The 20,000-nt window shown below is 35.4% G+C and overlaps 2 protein-coding genes across 2 annotated transcripts in view; one reads left to right on the forward strand and one right to left on the reverse strand.

Annotated features, from left to right (window-relative positions):
• The window catches only part of LOC106876634 (uncharacterized), an 895,860-nt gene that overhangs the window by 89,927 nt on the left and 785,933 nt on the right, over positions 1–20,000 (reverse strand). Inside the window, exon 7 of the mRNA XM_089337493.1 lies at positions 19,806–19,948. Within this exon, the coding sequence (XP_089193619.1) occupies positions 19,806–19,948 (143 nt within the window). The remainder of the gene's footprint in view (positions 1–19,805; positions 19,949–20,000) is intronic.
• Positions 5,220–18,662, forward strand: LOC149131839 (uncharacterized). The gene is made up of 2 exons (XM_089337816.1): positions 5,220–5,803; positions 18,265–18,662. Exons 1-2 carry the CDS (start codon positions 5,290–5,292, stop codon positions 18,660–18,662), a joined length of 912 nt encoding a protein of 303 aa, XP_089193942.1. The 5' UTR covers positions 5,220–5,289.

The following is a 20,000-nucleotide window of genomic DNA, read 5'->3' on the forward strand; positions in this document are numbered from 1 at the left end:
TGTAAGCCTCGTACCTATGCTATACCGCTACTCTTTTGGCGAACCTCTAAGTTCCGGAGACATAAAATACACCAACATCGGTTGTGAAGCAATGGTGGGAGGGACAAACACAGACGCAAACACACACATACATACATACATACATACATACATACATATATATATATATATATATATATATATATACATACGACGGACTTCTTTCAGTTTCCGTCTATCAAATCAACTAACGATTCTCAAGGCAACGGTAGAACACATGTACTCTACGTGCAACACATATTACATATGCAAATATGTGTGTCCATGAAAGTACAGGCCTTTATGTATGCATGCCTGTCTACAAAGACTCTCCCGCGCACACATATTCATAAAACGTGCGTGTTTATTGATTTGTATATTTTAGAGAATACTCATTATAAAGTCAATGAATATGAACTTCTCACTCTCACCTCCTGCGATATATATATATATATATATATATATATATATATATATATATATATATATATATATATATATAGATAGATAGATAGATAGATAGATAGATAGATAGATAGATAGATAGATAGATAGATAGATGAGAAACACAGACAGACATACAAATAGATAGATAGATAGATAGATAGATAGATAGATAGATAGATAGATAGATAGATAGATAGATAGATAGATAGATGCATATGTACTACTGTTTCCTTTGATAAGTGTACCATTGTTTCCTTTGATAATTTAACGGGAAACTTGTGCTGAACAATAATGAATTTGAGTAGTTTCTTTGTTGTCCTCGAAAGCAAAACGTAGCTTAATTACACATGAATATACCTATGAACAACCTGAGTTTCTTGTTTTATTGCTAATTAATTAACTTCTAAGCGACATTAAATATATATCTGACTTATGTGACACTCCAAGTCTTATGTTTGGAAACAAGCCAAGAGTATATTAAGAAGAAAGAGAAAGAGCAGACGAAGTTGATCAAGAACTGTAAGGGAAAGAAAAATGACTGTAAGTGACAAAGAGTAGATATACATGTTTGCAGTAAAGTTGTTCTTGACAGTAAAATCTGATAACGTCTATGTAAATTGACACAGTTCTGTTCAGTGAAAATTTGACATGTTGTTCGTCGTCAGCTTACGTTTGTACGTGTGTTTTTTATGCAGATGTGTGTGAGTGCTTGTGTTTACTTACATGTATATATGAGTGTGTGTATATGTGTATTTACTTGTATATTTACTTGTATATATATGTGAGCTTGTATATATTTATATAAATATCTGTATCCATATATGTACAAATTTTTTTCTATATACGCATAACAATTCATACACACACACACACACTCACACACGCAAACGCACACACTCACATACACACGTATATATACATATATACATGTATATACGTGGTTTATTAGTTAGGGCTCAAGATCGTAAGGTCGTAGGTTCAATTCCCGGTGACGCGTTGTGTCCTTGAAGCAAGACACTTTATTTCCACGTTGTTCCAGTCCACTCAGCTATAAAAAATGAGTAGTACCTGTATTTCAAAAGGGCCAGCCTTCCCACATTCTGTGCCATACTGAATCTCCCTGAGAACTACGTCTGCGGAGTGCTCAGCCACTTCCACATTAATTTCACGAGCACGAGAGGGTTTATGCGCGTGTGTGTGTATGTGTGTGTGTGCGCGCGTGCGCGCATATGTTCTTTGTTGGTTGGAATACTGAGTAGCCGATTTCGACGCACGAGGTATTAAACGATTCTGTAATCTTTCGGCTACCAAATGAACTTTATTTTCATTTACATATTTGCATTCAAAAGATTTTACATTATGATCATTCTATGAGTCACCTATTGTAAACGAGATTTTTATGCCACCACTACCACCGCCATGTCACATTTTTCTATATGTGTGAGTGTGTATGTCTGTGTGCGTCTGTTTTAGTATACTTATGTAACGGTACTGCCCAACAGTGAAATGCACCGATTTTGGAAGTGTTTAGTTGCGGCCGAGACGTTGAACAAAGAACAGCGTTCACTGTTTGAATTTTCCTTTTCTTCATGGGGAGTTGGGGTTTAAACAGCATTAACGATTATCACTAGTTATGTGCTGAAATATTATTCTGGCTTTTATAACCAGCATGAAGATTTTGTTGATTTGACATTACTCAAAACACTTGCAAATATATCTGAAAAAAATGTTATTCTGGTTATTATAAAATATTCGGAAACTTGGCGAAGTAGAAAGCCTTAGCGTCTCTTTCAATATAATTACAGAAATATTCCAGTCCTTATAACCAGTTTGAAGATAATGCCTTTTTAACAGTCCTAGCGTCCCTATCCTATCCCGGCTATGCTGCTTTATCAGTGTGAGTATTCAATGCTGCGCAACCTTTTTACTGCGTCAGTCCGTATCTATTCTACAGCCTATAATCTCATACAGATAAAATATATAGCAAGTGATGTCAAATTAATTTATGTCTAGATACATACATCCTTCAGCAAATGTTTTAAATTAATTAACGTTCTCAGTAGCAACATATTCCTTCGTACACACTTTGTTCAGTGTTCGTTTAAAAATTGTAAAATAATAATTTATTTTTGTATGAAAAATTGAATTATACCTTCTGAATTTTCTTGGAACTTGACTTTCTTCACCATCACATTCATTCCTGAATTGTATAATATGTTCCAGATAAATGTTGACTTTCTGTACTTTGTTACTCTGGTGACGCATAGTAATTTTTGCTAAATTGGCGACTTTCCGACGCTGGAATATTTCTTTTGGAAATGTTCCCTAAAAGCAATTTTATAGCATAACTATGCTACAGAACATATGTTTTGCACCTATATTAACTACATTTCGCTTCGCTTGAACTTTGTGTGTGTACGTTTTGCTGTTTTCGATATCATCAATTCTATGTGTGTTTCCATGTTCGTTCCGTCTATAGTGAACTATAGCAAATGACATTTTATGCGTTTTAATGAGTCCACATCTAATGAGGTAGCCATCCTTATAGTAGGTGATCCCAATGAAAATGATGATTTTCTCATTCTTGTCCGAGAAAACAACCTTAAACGTGTTTCAGAAATACATCCCTCTTAGGATGCTCTCCAGTATCCGCTTATTTTGTGTAATGGACAAGATGAATATCATTTTAATATTCCACAGATTGAACCTACAACAAGAGAAACAATTAAAAACAAAAAGGTTCGTCAAATGACTTCTATTCTTACCAACTGATGTTACCAACTGAGGTCAATGCATGCTTCAAAAAATCGTACCTTTGGAGAAATGTGAAAAACTTCATCTTACAGGCAACATCAGAGTACTTCTAGAAGGTGATAATACGAGCTTCTAAAGATTGGTATTGGGATATTAAAATCCAACTCAAGACTTCAGGTACATGAAATTACATGCGGTCAAATGATACTTTTTCTTAAGGATCTTATGGATCTTAGATATCTTATGAATAAGTATTTCCTAATTTATGTGTTAATTACACTAATGTAAACCGGCTATGTGAAAGTGTAATACAAATTCCAACTAATGAAATGGTTGATAAAATCAATCATGAACTTCTCTAAAAGTTAACAGATACATCAGAAATGACTTTTCGATCAAGTGGCAATAGTCGATCAAGATCAGGTTGTTCAATACCCTGTTGAATTTCTGAACACCCTTAAACCCTCTGGGATGCCACTGCATAACTTGACACTAAAACTGGGTGCTCCTATTATGTTGATTAGGAATTTTGACTCATTTCACCTGTGTAATGGAATTTGCTTAATTGTTACTTCCATGAAGCCCTCTGTCTTACAGGTAACAATCATAACACGTAGTCATAAAGGAGAAGATGTCTTCATTCCAAAAATTCTTATCATATGTTCCATTTGAATTTAAGAGGTTTCAGTTTCCCGTGAAATTAAGTGTAGCGGTAGCTAGATAGTTGAATGATCTCACATACAAGAAAGATTATAGAGTAACTTCCCTTATCTAAGTTTCTCGAAGCATCAATGTCATGAAACGTGATTCTTAAATTATTCAAGAAGCTTAACGTTTCTCTTGGACGTTTCTAGAATGTCTAGCGTTCCATTAATAAAAACAGCTTACTAACTCTGCTTTTCGCTTATTAGTCTATTAGACTTAGAGCCATTGACGTCATTGCTATATCCGTCTATTTTTCTACGTCATGTGACTGAAAACCACCACTTAACTGTTATTTCTACATTTTCTATCTCTGAACTTTCTTCCATAGATTACTTCAATAAACAAAATTCTAAATATTGATTCTATGTATCATCATCGACCAGCAAATCAAATATATTTTTATGTAGTAAATATGTAAGTCTTGAATTTATTTTTCATCTCTTTATGAACTATTGTAATAACATACACGTAGTCACATCAACACCTTGTACTGACTATATATTTCCACTACATAAATTGGTGACCCCGAGAATGAATATAAATTGGTGGATCCCGACGTGGATCCCGAATTCTACCCTGGGAAATAATCATCCCATAAATTGGTGACCAACCGACGTGGATCCCGAATTCTACCCTGGAAAATAATCATCCCATAAATTGGTGACCATCTGATATATTTAGTTATATTCTACTTCTCTTCATGTAAAAACTTTCTTCAACTCAAGCGACGATGATATCTGTTATGAATCATCCTGTATTACAGTTTTCACAGAAGACCTTTGAACTTTTTGCAGAAAATTTGCGACCAACTGTAGAACATTTTGCAGGAAAAAAAATCGCTTTTCAATCAGTCGGTGTGCCATTATGTTAAAAGTCTTAAATACTTTTTAACAGCAAAACTATTAACATTTGTCAATTAATTCTGGTTTCCATGTTATAGTATCATTATCTGGCATATTGCAAAACAATTGGCAGATTTTCAGTTCTGAATTCTATTATCATTACAGCTTGGATATTTTTTAACAAAATATACATATTGTGAAATAAGTATGAGAATATATCTTTATGTTAATTGTTTATTAATCTGAATAAGAACAGAGGTAACGCGGGCAACGCCGGGTCATTAAGCTAGTATACGATGGGTGTATAACAAGTTTTGAGCTTAACCTAGAAATAGGGCTGCTAGGTAGCTGAAACAATTTTTCAGGTAAGTACAGTCTTTTCGGAGTATCCTTGCACATTTTCATGATTCTGTTATTTTAATTTTTTTTTGTTGCAGATTTTTGAATAAACAAGTGTCGAGGTTACAAGGAAAATGAAGAACACTGAGTATCGTGCCGTCATAAATGCCTTCATTTGAAAGGCATGACTTCATCAGAAATCCATGAAAATATGGTGAATACCTTAACAGACAATGCTCCTTCATATGCAACAGTCAAACGCTGGGTAAAGGAATTCCAATGTGGCAGGGAGAGTGTGGAAGATGATCCTAGACCGTGGAGACCTCCAACTACAACCACCGAGGACAACATTGACCTTGCTCTTGGTATGATAATGCCAGATCGTCGAATAGCCGAGAGACTGGGCATCTCAACTGAAGGAGCAGACAATATTGTGACAAAAGAACTTGGGTTCTCAAAGGTTTCTGCAAGGTGGGTACCTCGCCTTTTGAATCCTGAACAGAAACGCACCAGGTGCACTTTGTCCACGAGCAATCTGGAACTGTTTGAAGCCGATGAAGAGAATATTCTTGCTCGTTTCATTACTATGGACGAAAGTTGGGTTCATCACTACCAGCCTGAAACCAAAGAACAATCAAAGCAGTGGAAGCACATATCTTCTCCTACCCCAAAGAAGGCCAGGGTCATTCCTTCAGCTGGCAAGGTCATGGCGTCAGTTTTTTTGGATTCTCAAGGTGTCTTGCTGATCGATTACCTTGAAAAGGGTCACACCGTGACAGGGCTGTATTATTCTCAGCTACTGAAACGCTTCCGAGAAGCAACCAAAGAAAACAGGCCAGGAATGCTCACCAGAGGAGTCCTTTTTCATCACGACAATGCTCCAGCCCACATCTCAGTGGTTGCCATGGCAGCAACTCGCGATTGCGGATACAAACTTGTTCCCCATCGGCCTTATTCACCAGACTTAGCCCCCTCTGACTTTCATCTATTCCCAAAAATGAAAAAAGCCCTGGCTGGTCACCATTTTGCCAGTGACAATGACGTCAAAGACGCTGTAGGAAGTTTTTTGGAGTCTCAAACAAAAGAGTTCCTCTACGCCGGATAATGGCGCTTCAGCAACGCTGGAGCAAGTGTTGAGCCATCGAAAGGGACTAATGCTGAAAAATAAATCATCAGAAGTCTTGTACTGTGTTTTGTTTACTTTTGAGGCTCAAGACTTTTCATACACCACTCGTATCCATATTTACAGAATGTTAGTCATATTCTACTGCTCTATAACTTACGGTGTGCTTCTCTTTCAGATTAATGATTTACTGACAATATATATATATTGTGTGTGTGTTTGTGTTTGTGTGTGTTTGTGTGTGCGTATGTGTGTGTATGTAGAAACAAAGAGACAGTGAGAGAGAAACATATCTATGTATATATATATATGTGTATACTGGAGTGTGCATGTGCATATTTACGGTCGTAAGTTTTGTAACTACATCCATCCTTTCTTTCCGATTTTCTGGTTTGGGAATTTGTGTAGACAACCCAACGAGGTTAAATATAAAATCTGTCAGAGAGCGGAAGATCTTCTCACAATAAAGTCAGCTGTCATCTGTATCCAGAAAAAGACAGTCACCCTCGTGTTATCAGCTTAATAAAACACACAATTGCTACTCACTTATGACCACCATACATTATGTATTTGGGATGGAAACTCACATGCAAACACAGAACACATACACTCGCACATATACACACAGTTACACACAATATGTGTGTATATGCTAGCGCATGTGTGTGTATGTATGCATTCTTATATACGTAATAAATAAAACTGTATCTATATAGGTATTTATATGTATATATATATATATATATATATATATATATATATATATATATATATATATATATATATATATATATATATATATATATATATGTGTGTGTGTGTGTGTGTGTGTGTGTGTGTGTGTATGCATGTATGAATGTATGTATAGATAAACATAGTTATACATATAACAATATACATATATATTTATATATATACGTATATAAGTATATACATCTTAATACACACGCATACAGAGACATACCGCACAAGCACACACACACACACACACACACACACACACACACACACATACATATATATATATATATATATATATATATATATATATATATATATATATATATATATATATATATATATATTCATTGCCATACATATGGATTTTGGAACATTATTATTCCAAGCTAGCTGCAAAATACCTTATAAAAAATATTGCATATAGAATATAAAGATAAAAATTGAACACAATAATGTTTAAATGTAACATTTATATACGTTTGCAAGTGTGTGTGTGTGTATGTGTGTGTGTGGGGGGGAGTGTGCTTATATGCGCGTTTCTACATATGTATATCTGGCCGTCGAGGAACATTATTATTTGTAGAATTCATGCGTGTTTCGAAAATGCTTCACAAATTTTGACGTAGTGTTTGCTATTAAGAACTGTAAAACGTAGTAAATCTTATTTCGCTGCTCAGTCCCTAGGATTAAGGAGCTAGAAATACCGATTTCTGGGAATGCTAATTGATGCTGGCACTGCAAAGATATGGTATTTTTACACTATTTCACCATATGAGAAAATGTCCGCGGTAACAATAGTGAATCTGCTTCTTATCTGTTGAACTATATCACAAACATATTTTAACTAACCTACACTTTGCTTATTGCCTAAACACCGCCTGGCGCTAATATTACGGTATATATATACATATATATATATATATATATATATATATATATATATATATATATATCGATAGTCGATAACACATAAATCCGAAAAAGAGGCACACTCTAAGTTATAGAGCAGTATATATATATATATATATATATATATATATATATATATATTCATAGATAGATAGATAGATAGATAGATAGATAGATAGATAGATAGATAGATAGATAAAGTTAGCTACGGCCGGCTTATGTGACAACCCTAGATTTCACGTCCATAGACCGCTTAGCTTTCCAGCCTATCGTCAGATCACAACCCTGTTGGCTTTATGGCCTCTCTAGCAAGTGGCTTCTCTACAAAATGGAGCAGGAAAAGACTTCGTTATTCGATGTCAAAAACAGCAGATTGTCGCTATTTGGCTGTCAATCATAAATCACCGTCATCGTGTGGGTTTTCAGTAGGCCAGCAGGAATTACCTGAAGTGCAAGCGCATGATCCGAAGATCACCGTTCTGGGAGAGGTGACCTGCTAGAGAAGCCACAAGCCAACAGGTTTGTGATATGACGATACGCTATAAAGCTAAGTGCTTTATGGTCTTGAAACATGGGGTAATCCTATAAACCGGCCCTATATATATATATATATATATATATATATATATATATATATATATATACGACCACAAACATGCATTCACATGCGTACTTACATATATAAACGTATGCTTACATACATATAAGTCTCTTTATGATGTGGGACACCAGCTAAAAACTGTTCAAAGAAAGTTATGCTGCTCTCTAGCGAGGATAATCTGATCATCTTCCAATTTGTTGCCGTGTACGATAACAGACTGTACGGTCGGCCAAAGCGATGTTGGTGGGGTCAAACACAGACACACGTACACACACACACACACACACACACACACACACACACACACACACACACATATATATATATATATATATATATATATATATATATATATATATATACATATATATATATATATACACATACATACGACGGGCTTCTTTCAGTTTCCGCCTACCAAATCCACTCACAAGGTTTTGATCGGCCCGAGGCTATAGTAGAAAACACTTTACACAAAGTGCCACGCAGTGGGACTGAACCCGGGAGCATGTATTTCGTACACAAGCAACTTTTACATATCTAAATGAAATCTCTTTATCTACATACACGTACACACATAAAGAAACGTAGATACACAGGCAACCATACAAACAGATAGATAGATAGACGGACAAATAGATAGATAGATAGATAGATAGATAGATAGATAGATAGATAGATAGATAGATAGATAGATAGATAGATAGATAGATAGATAGATAAAGCAGTATACGGTGCATACAATCATTATAATTCTGCAAATGAATTGGGACTATAAAATATATAATGAGACGTTTTCGTGCTAAGGGAATATCGGCGCGGAATTAAAGAGGTTTTATCTAAATCAATTCTAAATCCTCTATCGGAAGCAACCTTGCAGACTATTCTTCAACGTCCAATTGCTAAGCTGCATTCAACTCTCTAAGTCACTCTGCAATTATTCTTGAGAGTTCATAATGTTAAAACGTTCTTAAATCCGTTTAATTTTCTTAATTATACACAATATGTAAGAAAATTATTTTGATGAATTCTATTGAATGAGCAAGACTTTATGCGTTCAGTGTTCGCAAGAAATTTCTCTTAAATTAGACACTACTCTAAGGAAAAAGAAAAGACTTATTTGAGAATGTAGAAAATACACACATGTACACACGCACGCACACATACATACATACATACATACATACATACATACATACATACATACATACATACGTACATACATACATACATACATACATACATGCATGCATACATACATATATAGACTAGACTACCCGTCTGAACTTCCCACCAACGGAGTTTTGCTTCTTGGTTTTTTTTCCTTTCCAGGTTATTTCGCATGCTTTCAACGAATGTAACATCGAAATCACGCTTAAAGGGCTCCTTTCCCCAGAAAAGGAAAGATTTGACTGCTATTTCTTGCACGCCCTGCTAGTACGTATCTGGCATTTCGGGTCTTTTATCGCAATAAGCTGTTACGTAGTAGCAGGACGTGCTAGAAATGAGTGAAACAAGTAAAAGAGTAAAAGAGTAATATATATTGGGTCATCCCATAAATAATGCGGTTTTTTATACTGCTTTGATTTTTCAAAATTGAGATAAACAAATTTCATTTTTAATCTAAAACATACTCTCCTTCATTTTCTACAATGCTCTTCCATCTATCTGGTAGACTTGCAAAGAACCTCTTCCAAAATTCGCTTGTCCGTGACGAAAAATACTCTTCCAGTACTGTTCTAACCTCACTTACAGAATTCATATTTTTTTCGTCCAAATGATTTTGAAGACTGCCGAATAAATGATAATCAGATGAGGCAATGTCCGGCGAATATAATGGGTAGGGCATCGTTTCCCATCCCTACTGCTCCAGCCTTTGGAATGTCATCCTCCCTGTCTGTGGCCAAACATTATTCTGATGGAAGAACACCTTTTGTCTTGAAACCAAAGATGGTCGTTTTTGTTCTAGCGCTGACTTAAGACGCTCTAGCTGCTTGCAGTAGATCTCCATTATTATCATTTGGTTTGGGTTTAAAAGTTCAAAGTGGACTAAATCTTTCATATCCCGCCAAATAGATAACATCTTACGTGGAGATCTTCTTTAGCCTAGGGTGCCGGTGTTTCTCCTTTCCCTATCCACTCTCTTCGGCTCTAAACATCTTTATAGAACCCATTTCTCGCCACCTGTCATTATTCGGTCCAAAAATGGTTCATGCGTGAGACGTAACAGCAAAGAAGAGCACACACTCACTCTCTGTGCGCGATTAGACTGCGAAAGTTTGTGAGGAATCCATTGACCCAATTTACTGGCTTCTCTGATGGCACGCTGGTGTCGATGAATGGTTGAATGACCAAATCCAAGATTCTCTGCCTGTTCCTCAACAATTACGATGGGATCTGCCAGGACGAGGCTCGTCTTCTACGCAGTAATTTCCGGCTCGGAATTTCTGGAACCCCCGTTGATATTGGCTTACGCCTCTTGTCCGATCTCCATAGACTGCATTAATATCCCTTGCACTTTCCATCACGTTGTTGCCTTTGTTGAACTCATAAAGCAAAATATACCGAATATCTTCCTTTCTCACTTACGTTATAGCATTGAAAAGACAACTGCTAAAATTGAGCCACAATCTTCAAAACTTGCATTAAGAATAAGTACAAGAAGATTTACTACCTGGTTTTATAACAAGTTGATTCCGGTAGTGTATCCCGTCTCCGACTTTAAGTTCATGCAATTCAAAATGCCACATTATTTATGGGATAACCTGTTATATATGTGTGGGTGCATGTGTGTGTGTATGTGTGTGTATATGTGTGTGTGCATGTGTGTGTGTGTGTGTGTGTTTGTGTGTGTGTGTATGTGGTATTTATTTAATTGGCAAGGCTTACAAAATCTCTCAGTGACCGAGAAGTTAGGCTGTTGTATTCTCAATCGCGAGATCGTATTTTCCATTTCTAGACGGATGGTGTGCTGTGTTCTCCAGCAAAACATTTCATATCACGTTGCTCTACGATCACTTCGACACCTGACACGTGGTCGATTTGCTGGAGAGAGCTAATGCACGGCCTATACATCTGATCGCTATAAACAAATCATTTGTGAAGTTCGTTCGGTAAAAAGCTGAACGCACATACGTTGTCTTCGACGGGAGAGTCCATCATGCATATATATATATATATATATATATATATATATATATATATATATATATATATATATATATATATATATATATATATATATAACTGAAACAAGATAAAGATAAAATATGCTTTTGTGGTAAGAATCTTGCTTCCCAACCACATCGCTCCGGGTTCATTATCACTGCGTGTCACCTTGGGCACCTGTCTTCTACTATAGCTTCGGGCCGATGAAAGCCTTGTGAGTGGATTTGGTAGCCGAAACTGAAAGAAACCCGTCGTATATATATATATACATATATATATATATATATGCTTATGTCTGGCTTTGTGTCTGTGTTTGTCCGTAGACCATTGCTTGACAACAGATGTTGGTGTGTTATGTCCCCATAATCTAGAGGTTCGGCAAAAGGCACCGATAGAATAAGTACTAGGCTTACAAATTCTAAGTCCCGTGGTCGATTTCTTAGACAAAAATCCGTTTAAGCTGGTATCCCAGCATGGCCGCAGTCATATGACTGAAACAATCAGAAGAATTAAAGAATATGTGTGTGTATATGTGTATCTATATAAATATATGTATATGGATGTATATATATATGTGCATATATATATATGTGTGTGTGTATGTATATATAAGTGTGTGTGTGTATATATATATGTATATATGTATGTATTCTTATATGTATACATAGTACATAGTAAACATACAGATAGATACATATGTATGAGTGTGTGCATCTACACACACACACATATAACGAATGGATGATCATGGTAAGTCGTGTCTTAGATCATACATGTGATCACTCATAGCAGACCCATGGCTAAATAACAATAATTTTGATGAATCGGTGAGGTGAGATGTTTTGAATTAGCAACCAATCCTTTCTCAGCTTATAGATTTCTTCACTTTTTATTTATGATATACAAAACTTAAGGCAGCGATTTAGCAAAGATTTTACAGCTTCCGGTAGAATGTACAGCGGTATTCGCTCCCGTTGTCACTGTCCTTCGTTCAAATCTCGCCTAAGTTACCTTTGCATTTCATTCCTAAGGGAACGATGTACCCAAGATGAGTCCTATACCATAGATATCTTTTTTCTTTATGGAAGACCGCTCAGTTAACAAGTGAAGCACTACGTTTCAAATTGCCAAATACGTTTTGAATGTCAAGGTGGTGCATCTACGATTCCATGAAGAGTTGAGCGACTAAGAAATGAAGGATGTTTAGAACTAAATAATTTGAAAGCCTCCGATGGTGTTTTACTACATTAAACGTCATGGTCATGTATTTCCGTTCACACTCCATATTGTTTTATTACAAGGAAGTGTAATTTTGGCGGGATTTTTACAATATTTCATAATTGAACATCAATACTTAGCCCTCATATTATTTAAATATGCTCGAAACCATGTCAAAGATACAGAATACATTATTTCTTCAAATCAAACGATGAAACAAGGCGGATGTATGGCGTTCACGCTAAACCACCTGTGGTACATGTGGCAGTTAACGTATAAAAGATAACACAGTTTGTGATTTGAGATATATTTAGTTGCCATTTCTAGCAGTCTAGCGACTATGCAGAGCTTCCTCTCAATGACTCAGCATTATTTTTGTTTACTAAAAGTGGTTATATTGGTTATATTGTTATGAAGCCTATAATAACAGTTAAAAAAAAGTCTATTGTAGAATATATGTGAATGTTCGTGCGGAAAAGGCGAGAGAGTAAGTAGGTACGGCTAGTTTTATTTATTGAAAGAAGAAATTATATATACACTATATAGAGATTTTTCATCGTTGTTTCTTCTCAAACAAATAAAAGGTGATGTAGGGTGAAGAAGGTTTTATTTGAAGTATTGGACACAGAAATATTGAATACCTTTTCTATAGTACCTACATTAAAACATAACCCGCCCCTACACCTCCCCACCACGCACATATATACACATACATATACATACACAGGCACATATGTATGTGTATGTGTACGCGTGAGCATTCTATGGACGTACTTGTTTACACACACAGGTATGTGTGTATTTGCATATATGTCTGGTAATATATACTGACGTACATATATGAATATATAAGTATTAACATACCATATATATACTTATATATATACATTTACATTCATATATATATATATATATATATATATATATATACATGCACATCCACAAAATTATATCTTTATGTATGTGTATATATATATGTATATTCATATATATATATATATATATATATATATATATATATATATATATATATATATATATATATATAACGTAAATGAAAAGGCGTATGTGTAGTATATGTGTTACTGTGATGTTGTGATCGAGTGTGTTTGTCTATGTCTGCTTTTAAATGTGTGTGTATTATGTACATAAAGTATGTATATAGAAAAAGAATGGTGTAGACAATCAAATTATGGTCAAGAAATTAACCCACAATGTCAGCTGCTATTTTAATGAAGTTTTCTTTGGTCTGTGATGTGTGCATATATATATACATACATAGATACATACATACATACATACATATATATATATATATATATATATATATATATATATATATATATATATGAACCAAGCAGCAGCATTAGACATTAAAGACAACCCTACCACCATCACGCACATATGCTAAACAATTCCAAATCTAAAGAATAGAACACGAACGATGCAGCCAGCCTACACAAAGCTTGTGCAAATATATACATCTCTCTACAAAGCTTGCAATTTTTATAAAGTTGAGATAAAGCAGTTCCGTAATATTTCCAAACAAAGAACCGCAGTCGATTGAGTCTTTTCTCATCATGTCTTACCAAAACGCGATCATCGAGTAAGTAGTGATATTTAACCACTCTTGCTTAATTTTATTGACGAGGTCTGTTTGTCGTAGATGCTGTCATTGTTGCTGTTTTGTTCGAGGTCATCTGTGATCGAGTTTGCCTACGTACAATAGCATTCCAGTGATAATTATATTATCATTTATTCAGTATTTTCTTGATATATATGTTTCATTTCTCACTCCAATTGAGTTTAATTTAACGGAAATTTAACTGCTGTTTTTGGCAGTCGGAGTGTCATTGATCCCTGTACAGAGTGCCTCTGGATTTTCTGTAGTATACAATCGAAATTATTTTATATGCTGCTGTAATATTAATAACATGGCCAAATGACCATTCTTGCACTACAACGAGCAATAGGAATTTCATTCCAAGTCATTCAGTGCCACTTCTTTCTTCAACATTTGGTCAAAGAAATTTAAATCACTAAATATGCATACACCATTTAGTTACATCAACGTACTTCTTAGTATTTCTGTGTATTTCTATATAAATTTTTGTAGGTTAGTGACAAGAAAATAGTGTCAAATCAAAGTGTATGAATGGAATATGCAAAGTTCATTTATAGTATACGGCAGCCAACATTAGCTATACGATGTCACAGCATAACAATCTAGTCTGTTCTGAGGAGACGAACAAATATATAATTTCAAGAAAGATCACACATTCTCATGAAAATTCTTATTTAAAACACCAGACTTTTTCCTCTTCCAAACCTGCTAACATATTCTACTTTCTGGATTCTTTATTGCCGGATAAATAGGTGGAAAAATCCTGAAATTCTTTTACGTCGGTATAACAGAATGTCTTTTTCTCAGTAACATACTTTTGGAAATCTCAGATAATGGAACAAAGCAATGTATTTAGTCTAAATTATAGATTTTGCGACTAGGTCTTCTATATTTCCTCGCGTGTAAGATGAATTTGACATACAGCCGTTGTTGTTGTTGTTGTTGTTCTTCTTCTTCTTCTTCTTCTTCTTCTTCTTCTTCTTCTTCTTCTTCTTCTTCTTCTTCTTCTTTTTCTTCTTCTTCTTCTTATTCTTCTTCTTTTTCTTCTTCTTCTTCTTCTTCTTCTTCTTCTTCTTCTTCTTCTTCAACATCTTTCTCTTTTCGTCCATTACCTTTTCCAGTGTATGTTGGTACCAACACCCGTTACCTCGTATCCATACTTCCGGCATAGTTATTATTATTATTGTTGTTGTTGTTGTTGTTGCTGTTGTTTCGACCGTCTTTACGTTCTGAATCCAAATTCATCGAGATTGACTTTGCCTTTTATCCTTTGGGGTCGATAAATTAAGAACCAGTGGGGACGATGTAATCGACTGCTGTCCCCCCACCCCTTAAATTTCAGGCTTCTTGCCTTTAGAAGAAAGGATTATTATTATTATTATTATTATTATTATTATTATTATTATTATTATTATTATTATTATTATTATTATTATTATTATTCAGTAGTTTTATTTTTATAACGTGCTTTCACTTCACTACCGAGCGCAGCTCTGTGCGCCTTGGGTATGTGCTGTGGTTTGCTGTGGTGCTCTTATGTTTACTGTATTGAAAGTGTTTTGCGTAGAATGTGTGCAGTACCCAGTAGTGCAATTTTCTGTATGTTATATATATTTGTAAGTCCTGGTGTTTTTGTTATGTATTTGTCTGAATATTTTTTTATTATACCTAAGGCACCTACTATGATAGGAATTGTTTCTGTTTTTAGATTCCACATTCGACTTATCTCTATTTCCAGGTCTTTGTATTTTGAAAGTTCTTCCATTTCTTTTAGAGAAACGTTGTCATCTGCTGGTATTGAAACATCAATTAGAAGGCATTTTTTTCCTTCATGATCTTTGACAACTATATCTGGTCTATTTGCCTTAATTTCTCTATCTGTGTGTATTGGCATATCCCAGAGTATGGTTGCTTTCTCGTTTTCTGTGACCTTTTCTGGCGTGTGTTTATACCATCTTTTTTCTGTTGCTATTCCATAATGTTGGCATAGCTTCCAGTGTTATTATTATTATTATTATTATTATTATTATTATTATTATTATTATTATTATTATTATTATTATTTTTATTATTATTATTATTATTATTATTATCATCATCATCATCATCATCATCATCATTATGCTTATTATTGCTATTGTTATTCTTTGGGAAATCTGGAATCAGATATATGGTCGAAGACCTTACGTCATTTTAGGGGTTCAGTGCGGCCTATCTGAATTTCACTTTACATATTTAAGCTGGCGAGGTTTTAGTTGAGGAAGATTTGGTTGTTATTTTCAAATGGTCGATCAACCACATAATAGTAACCTCACTGTCTCGATTTAATATAAAGTAAAATTTACTGAAGAAGGAAATGGCCTGTCTTTGACACTTCCTGTCAACAACTGACATTTTGACACTTCCTGTCAATATGTCAGACTATGTCCACATTAACGATATATTACAGATTAATACGGTTTCTTGTTTTATCGCCTCTGGCAAAACTGCAAAGTACGTAAATAAGTATGATACGTCTGTAAGGTTGTATCCCATCCTGTGAGGTTGTAGAAGTCTACCCAAGAAGATTTTCCTATTTGTGGGTGGTAGAATTCATGCGTCACCCTTGAAACATAATTATCTGTCTAGTGGGTGCCATTAATGAAATACACTCTATTACAAAACATTCATGACAGGTCTGTCGTCTACGGAGAACTTCCACCCGTCTGCCTTGAAGCCTTCATAGAGATAAAAGGTCAAGAAAAATAACCTTCCTCTTCCTAATCTAGTCATAAAAAAACAACACCTGGAGGCCAGGTACATCGCGAATTTATGAAAAAGCCTGTATGCCTGTATGTGGTTTCGCAACTTGCTAGAAATAGAAGATAAATCAACGTAAAATACACTATCAGCTCAAAAATAGATATACAGTACCTGAGTGAGATACGAAACGTTACGACAAGAAGAATTTGGGGTTAAATGCACTGATCAATAACCAAAGTGCTTCTGAGACCAGAGTAGCAATTTTCAACTAATTTTAGGTCGCTGATAATGGATATCAAGGTTAAAACTGTCTGTTAGCTCTACTTTTCAAGATACACGTACATGTTACAATAGGTTCCAACAGGATTGCTGCAGTATGTTTCTTACCTCACTCACAGTCCCACTGCCTTTCATTAGTGTTCCAGCAGTCATAGGAGGTCGTTGTGCTGTGCAAGTTTATATACTGAGGTGGAAGGCAAGTGGCTTACCTAGTCAAACACTTCTTAAACTTATAATAAATATTCATTGAGCAAGCTGTTAATATGCATGTGTGGCATTTTATATTAATTTTATTTTTCTACTGAACGATATAAATACTTTTGCTAATGATAAATTTAGGATAAATTTATGAACGAATTTTCTGTTTATCTGCTGTTGTTTTCTTCTTTAAAATGCCTTGCACTTGTGTGAATAAAGAAGACAACTTCTGCTACATTTGTGGTGAGGTGATCTTTGCGTCGCAGAAGCGCCCTATAACTGCTATGCTCAGAAAGATGTATCACCTATATTTTGGATGTAATATTGGCGATCAGGATAAGAAGTGGGCTCCTCACATGTGCTGCAACACTTACGCTACTAGCTTTCGCCAATAGTTGAACAGAAAGAAGAAAGGTAAGTCATTTGCTGTGCCAATGACGTGGCAAGTGCCAACGGACCATACCAACAATTGTTATTTCTGCATGGTACCTCCAGTAAAAAAAAAAGGGCTTGTCAAAGAAGAAAGAGTCCATTGAATATCCAAACATTCCATTAGCTATTCGCCAAGTTCTACGTGAAAGAGCTCTAAGTGTTCCTGATGCACTAATTTCGATATTCTTCGAGTCAGAGGAAGAAAGCGGTGAGGGGAAAGCAGAGAAGGATTATAGTGCTGGACTACAGAAGGACCCAAAGTTTGATGAAACACACTCCTCTAGACCACATCTCCATGCCCTTGTCAATGATCTACAGCTACTTGAGAGTAATGCAGAGCTACTAGGCTCTCATCTTCAACAGTGGATTCTCCTAATAGTTGCTAATGTGAAGATTTCAAAATTTCATGACCGTCAGCAGCAGTTCAGCAATTTCTTCATAATGGAACGTGATTTCTTGGCCTGCAACAATATTAATGGTCTCATGGAAGCACTTGATATTGAACACAAACCAAGTCACTGAAGGTTGTTCAGAGATTCATGAAAACCATGCCTGAAAGGTGTCTGTTGCAAATTAGCAATAGAGAACCTTCAGTTCCTGTGGGCTATGTATCATATATGAAAGAAACTTATGAGAATATAAGCTTATGTTGCAATGCATAAAATATAGTGAACATCAATGGCAGCTCTGTGATGGCTTAAAGGTTGCTGCTTTCGTGATGAGCTTGCAGGACGGATACAGCAAGTACTACTGCTCTCTGTGTGAATGGGACAGAATCCTAGAATGTCAGTGTGTGTCATTGTATCTGAGTATGTTCCCCGAAACGCTTGACAAATTGCATTGGTTGCTTGCAGCTCCGTAGCTTAGAGGTTCGGCAAAACAGATCCGAAAGAAAAAGAAATTAACTCTTAATAAAATAAGTACAGTTGTATATTTGTTGGACTAAAACTATTGAAGGCTCTGCCCTGGCATGACTGTTGCCCAATGATTGCAGCAGGAAAAAGATAGATAAAAGATAGAGACACAGGGACACGTAGACAGCGAAACAAAACAAAAGAGGACTATGATGGTAATAATGTATAAAATCTCAGTGTAACCGTACACTGATGTATATGCAAATAGACATACACAAGCTACAAAGTTAGAGAGAGACGGGGTGGAGAGAAAGATATAGCTGGCTACATAGACGGAGGGATAGATAGATAGATAGATAGATAGATAGATAGATATATAGATAGATGGATGGATAGACGGTCGGTCACACAGACAGACAGACCGACAGACAGTGGGACAGAGAAACAGACAGACAGACAATCGGACAGACAAACAGTCGGACAGATAGACGGTCAGACAGACAGACAGACAGACAGAAAGACAGACAAGCAGATAGATAGATACATATATATATACATAGATAGAAGAACGGCGAAAAAGAGATAAATGATGTTAATACTCAATATAGTCGACACACTTTTATCTCATTCCCAGACACATATCAATACACACACACACACACGCACACACATACATACACACACGCACACATACAAACAGACAAATAAAAGGGAAATACAGAGAGAAAGAGAGAAAGAGAGAAAGAGAGAGAAAGAGAGAAAGAGATCAAGGATAGGAGGAAAATGGTATTAATAAAGAATGAAATCTCACTTTAATCTCGCACAAATCTCCTTTGTGTCCGTCTTTACAATGACATTTGAAACCGTTCAGTAAATCTTCACATTTTCCGCCATGCTGGCATGGATTAGATTCACATTCGTCGATCTGAATTTCACAGTGGTAACCATGGTAACCTGTTAATTACAAACATGTAATGTATGATATATAAGTGTATGTGTACGTTAG

This window comes from Octopus bimaculoides, chromosome 19, assembly GCF_046866305.1.
Source record: "Octopus bimaculoides isolate indiv1 chromosome 19, ASM4686630v1, whole genome shotgun sequence".
In the NCBI taxonomy this organism is placed as follows: domain Eukaryota; kingdom Metazoa; phylum Mollusca; class Cephalopoda; order Octopoda; family Octopodidae; genus Octopus; species Octopus bimaculoides.

Bases quoted from the DNA above. Each gene is read 5' to 3' on its own strand.
- LOC149131839 (XM_089337816.1), top strand. From the start codon at position 5,290: ATGACTTCATCAGAAATCCATGAAAATATGGTGAATACCTTAACAGAC. The intron at 5,804-18,264 runs GCAAGGTCATGG...ACATTCCATTAG, and splicing joins CAGGGTCATTCCTTCAGCTG to CTATTCGCCAAGTTCTACGT.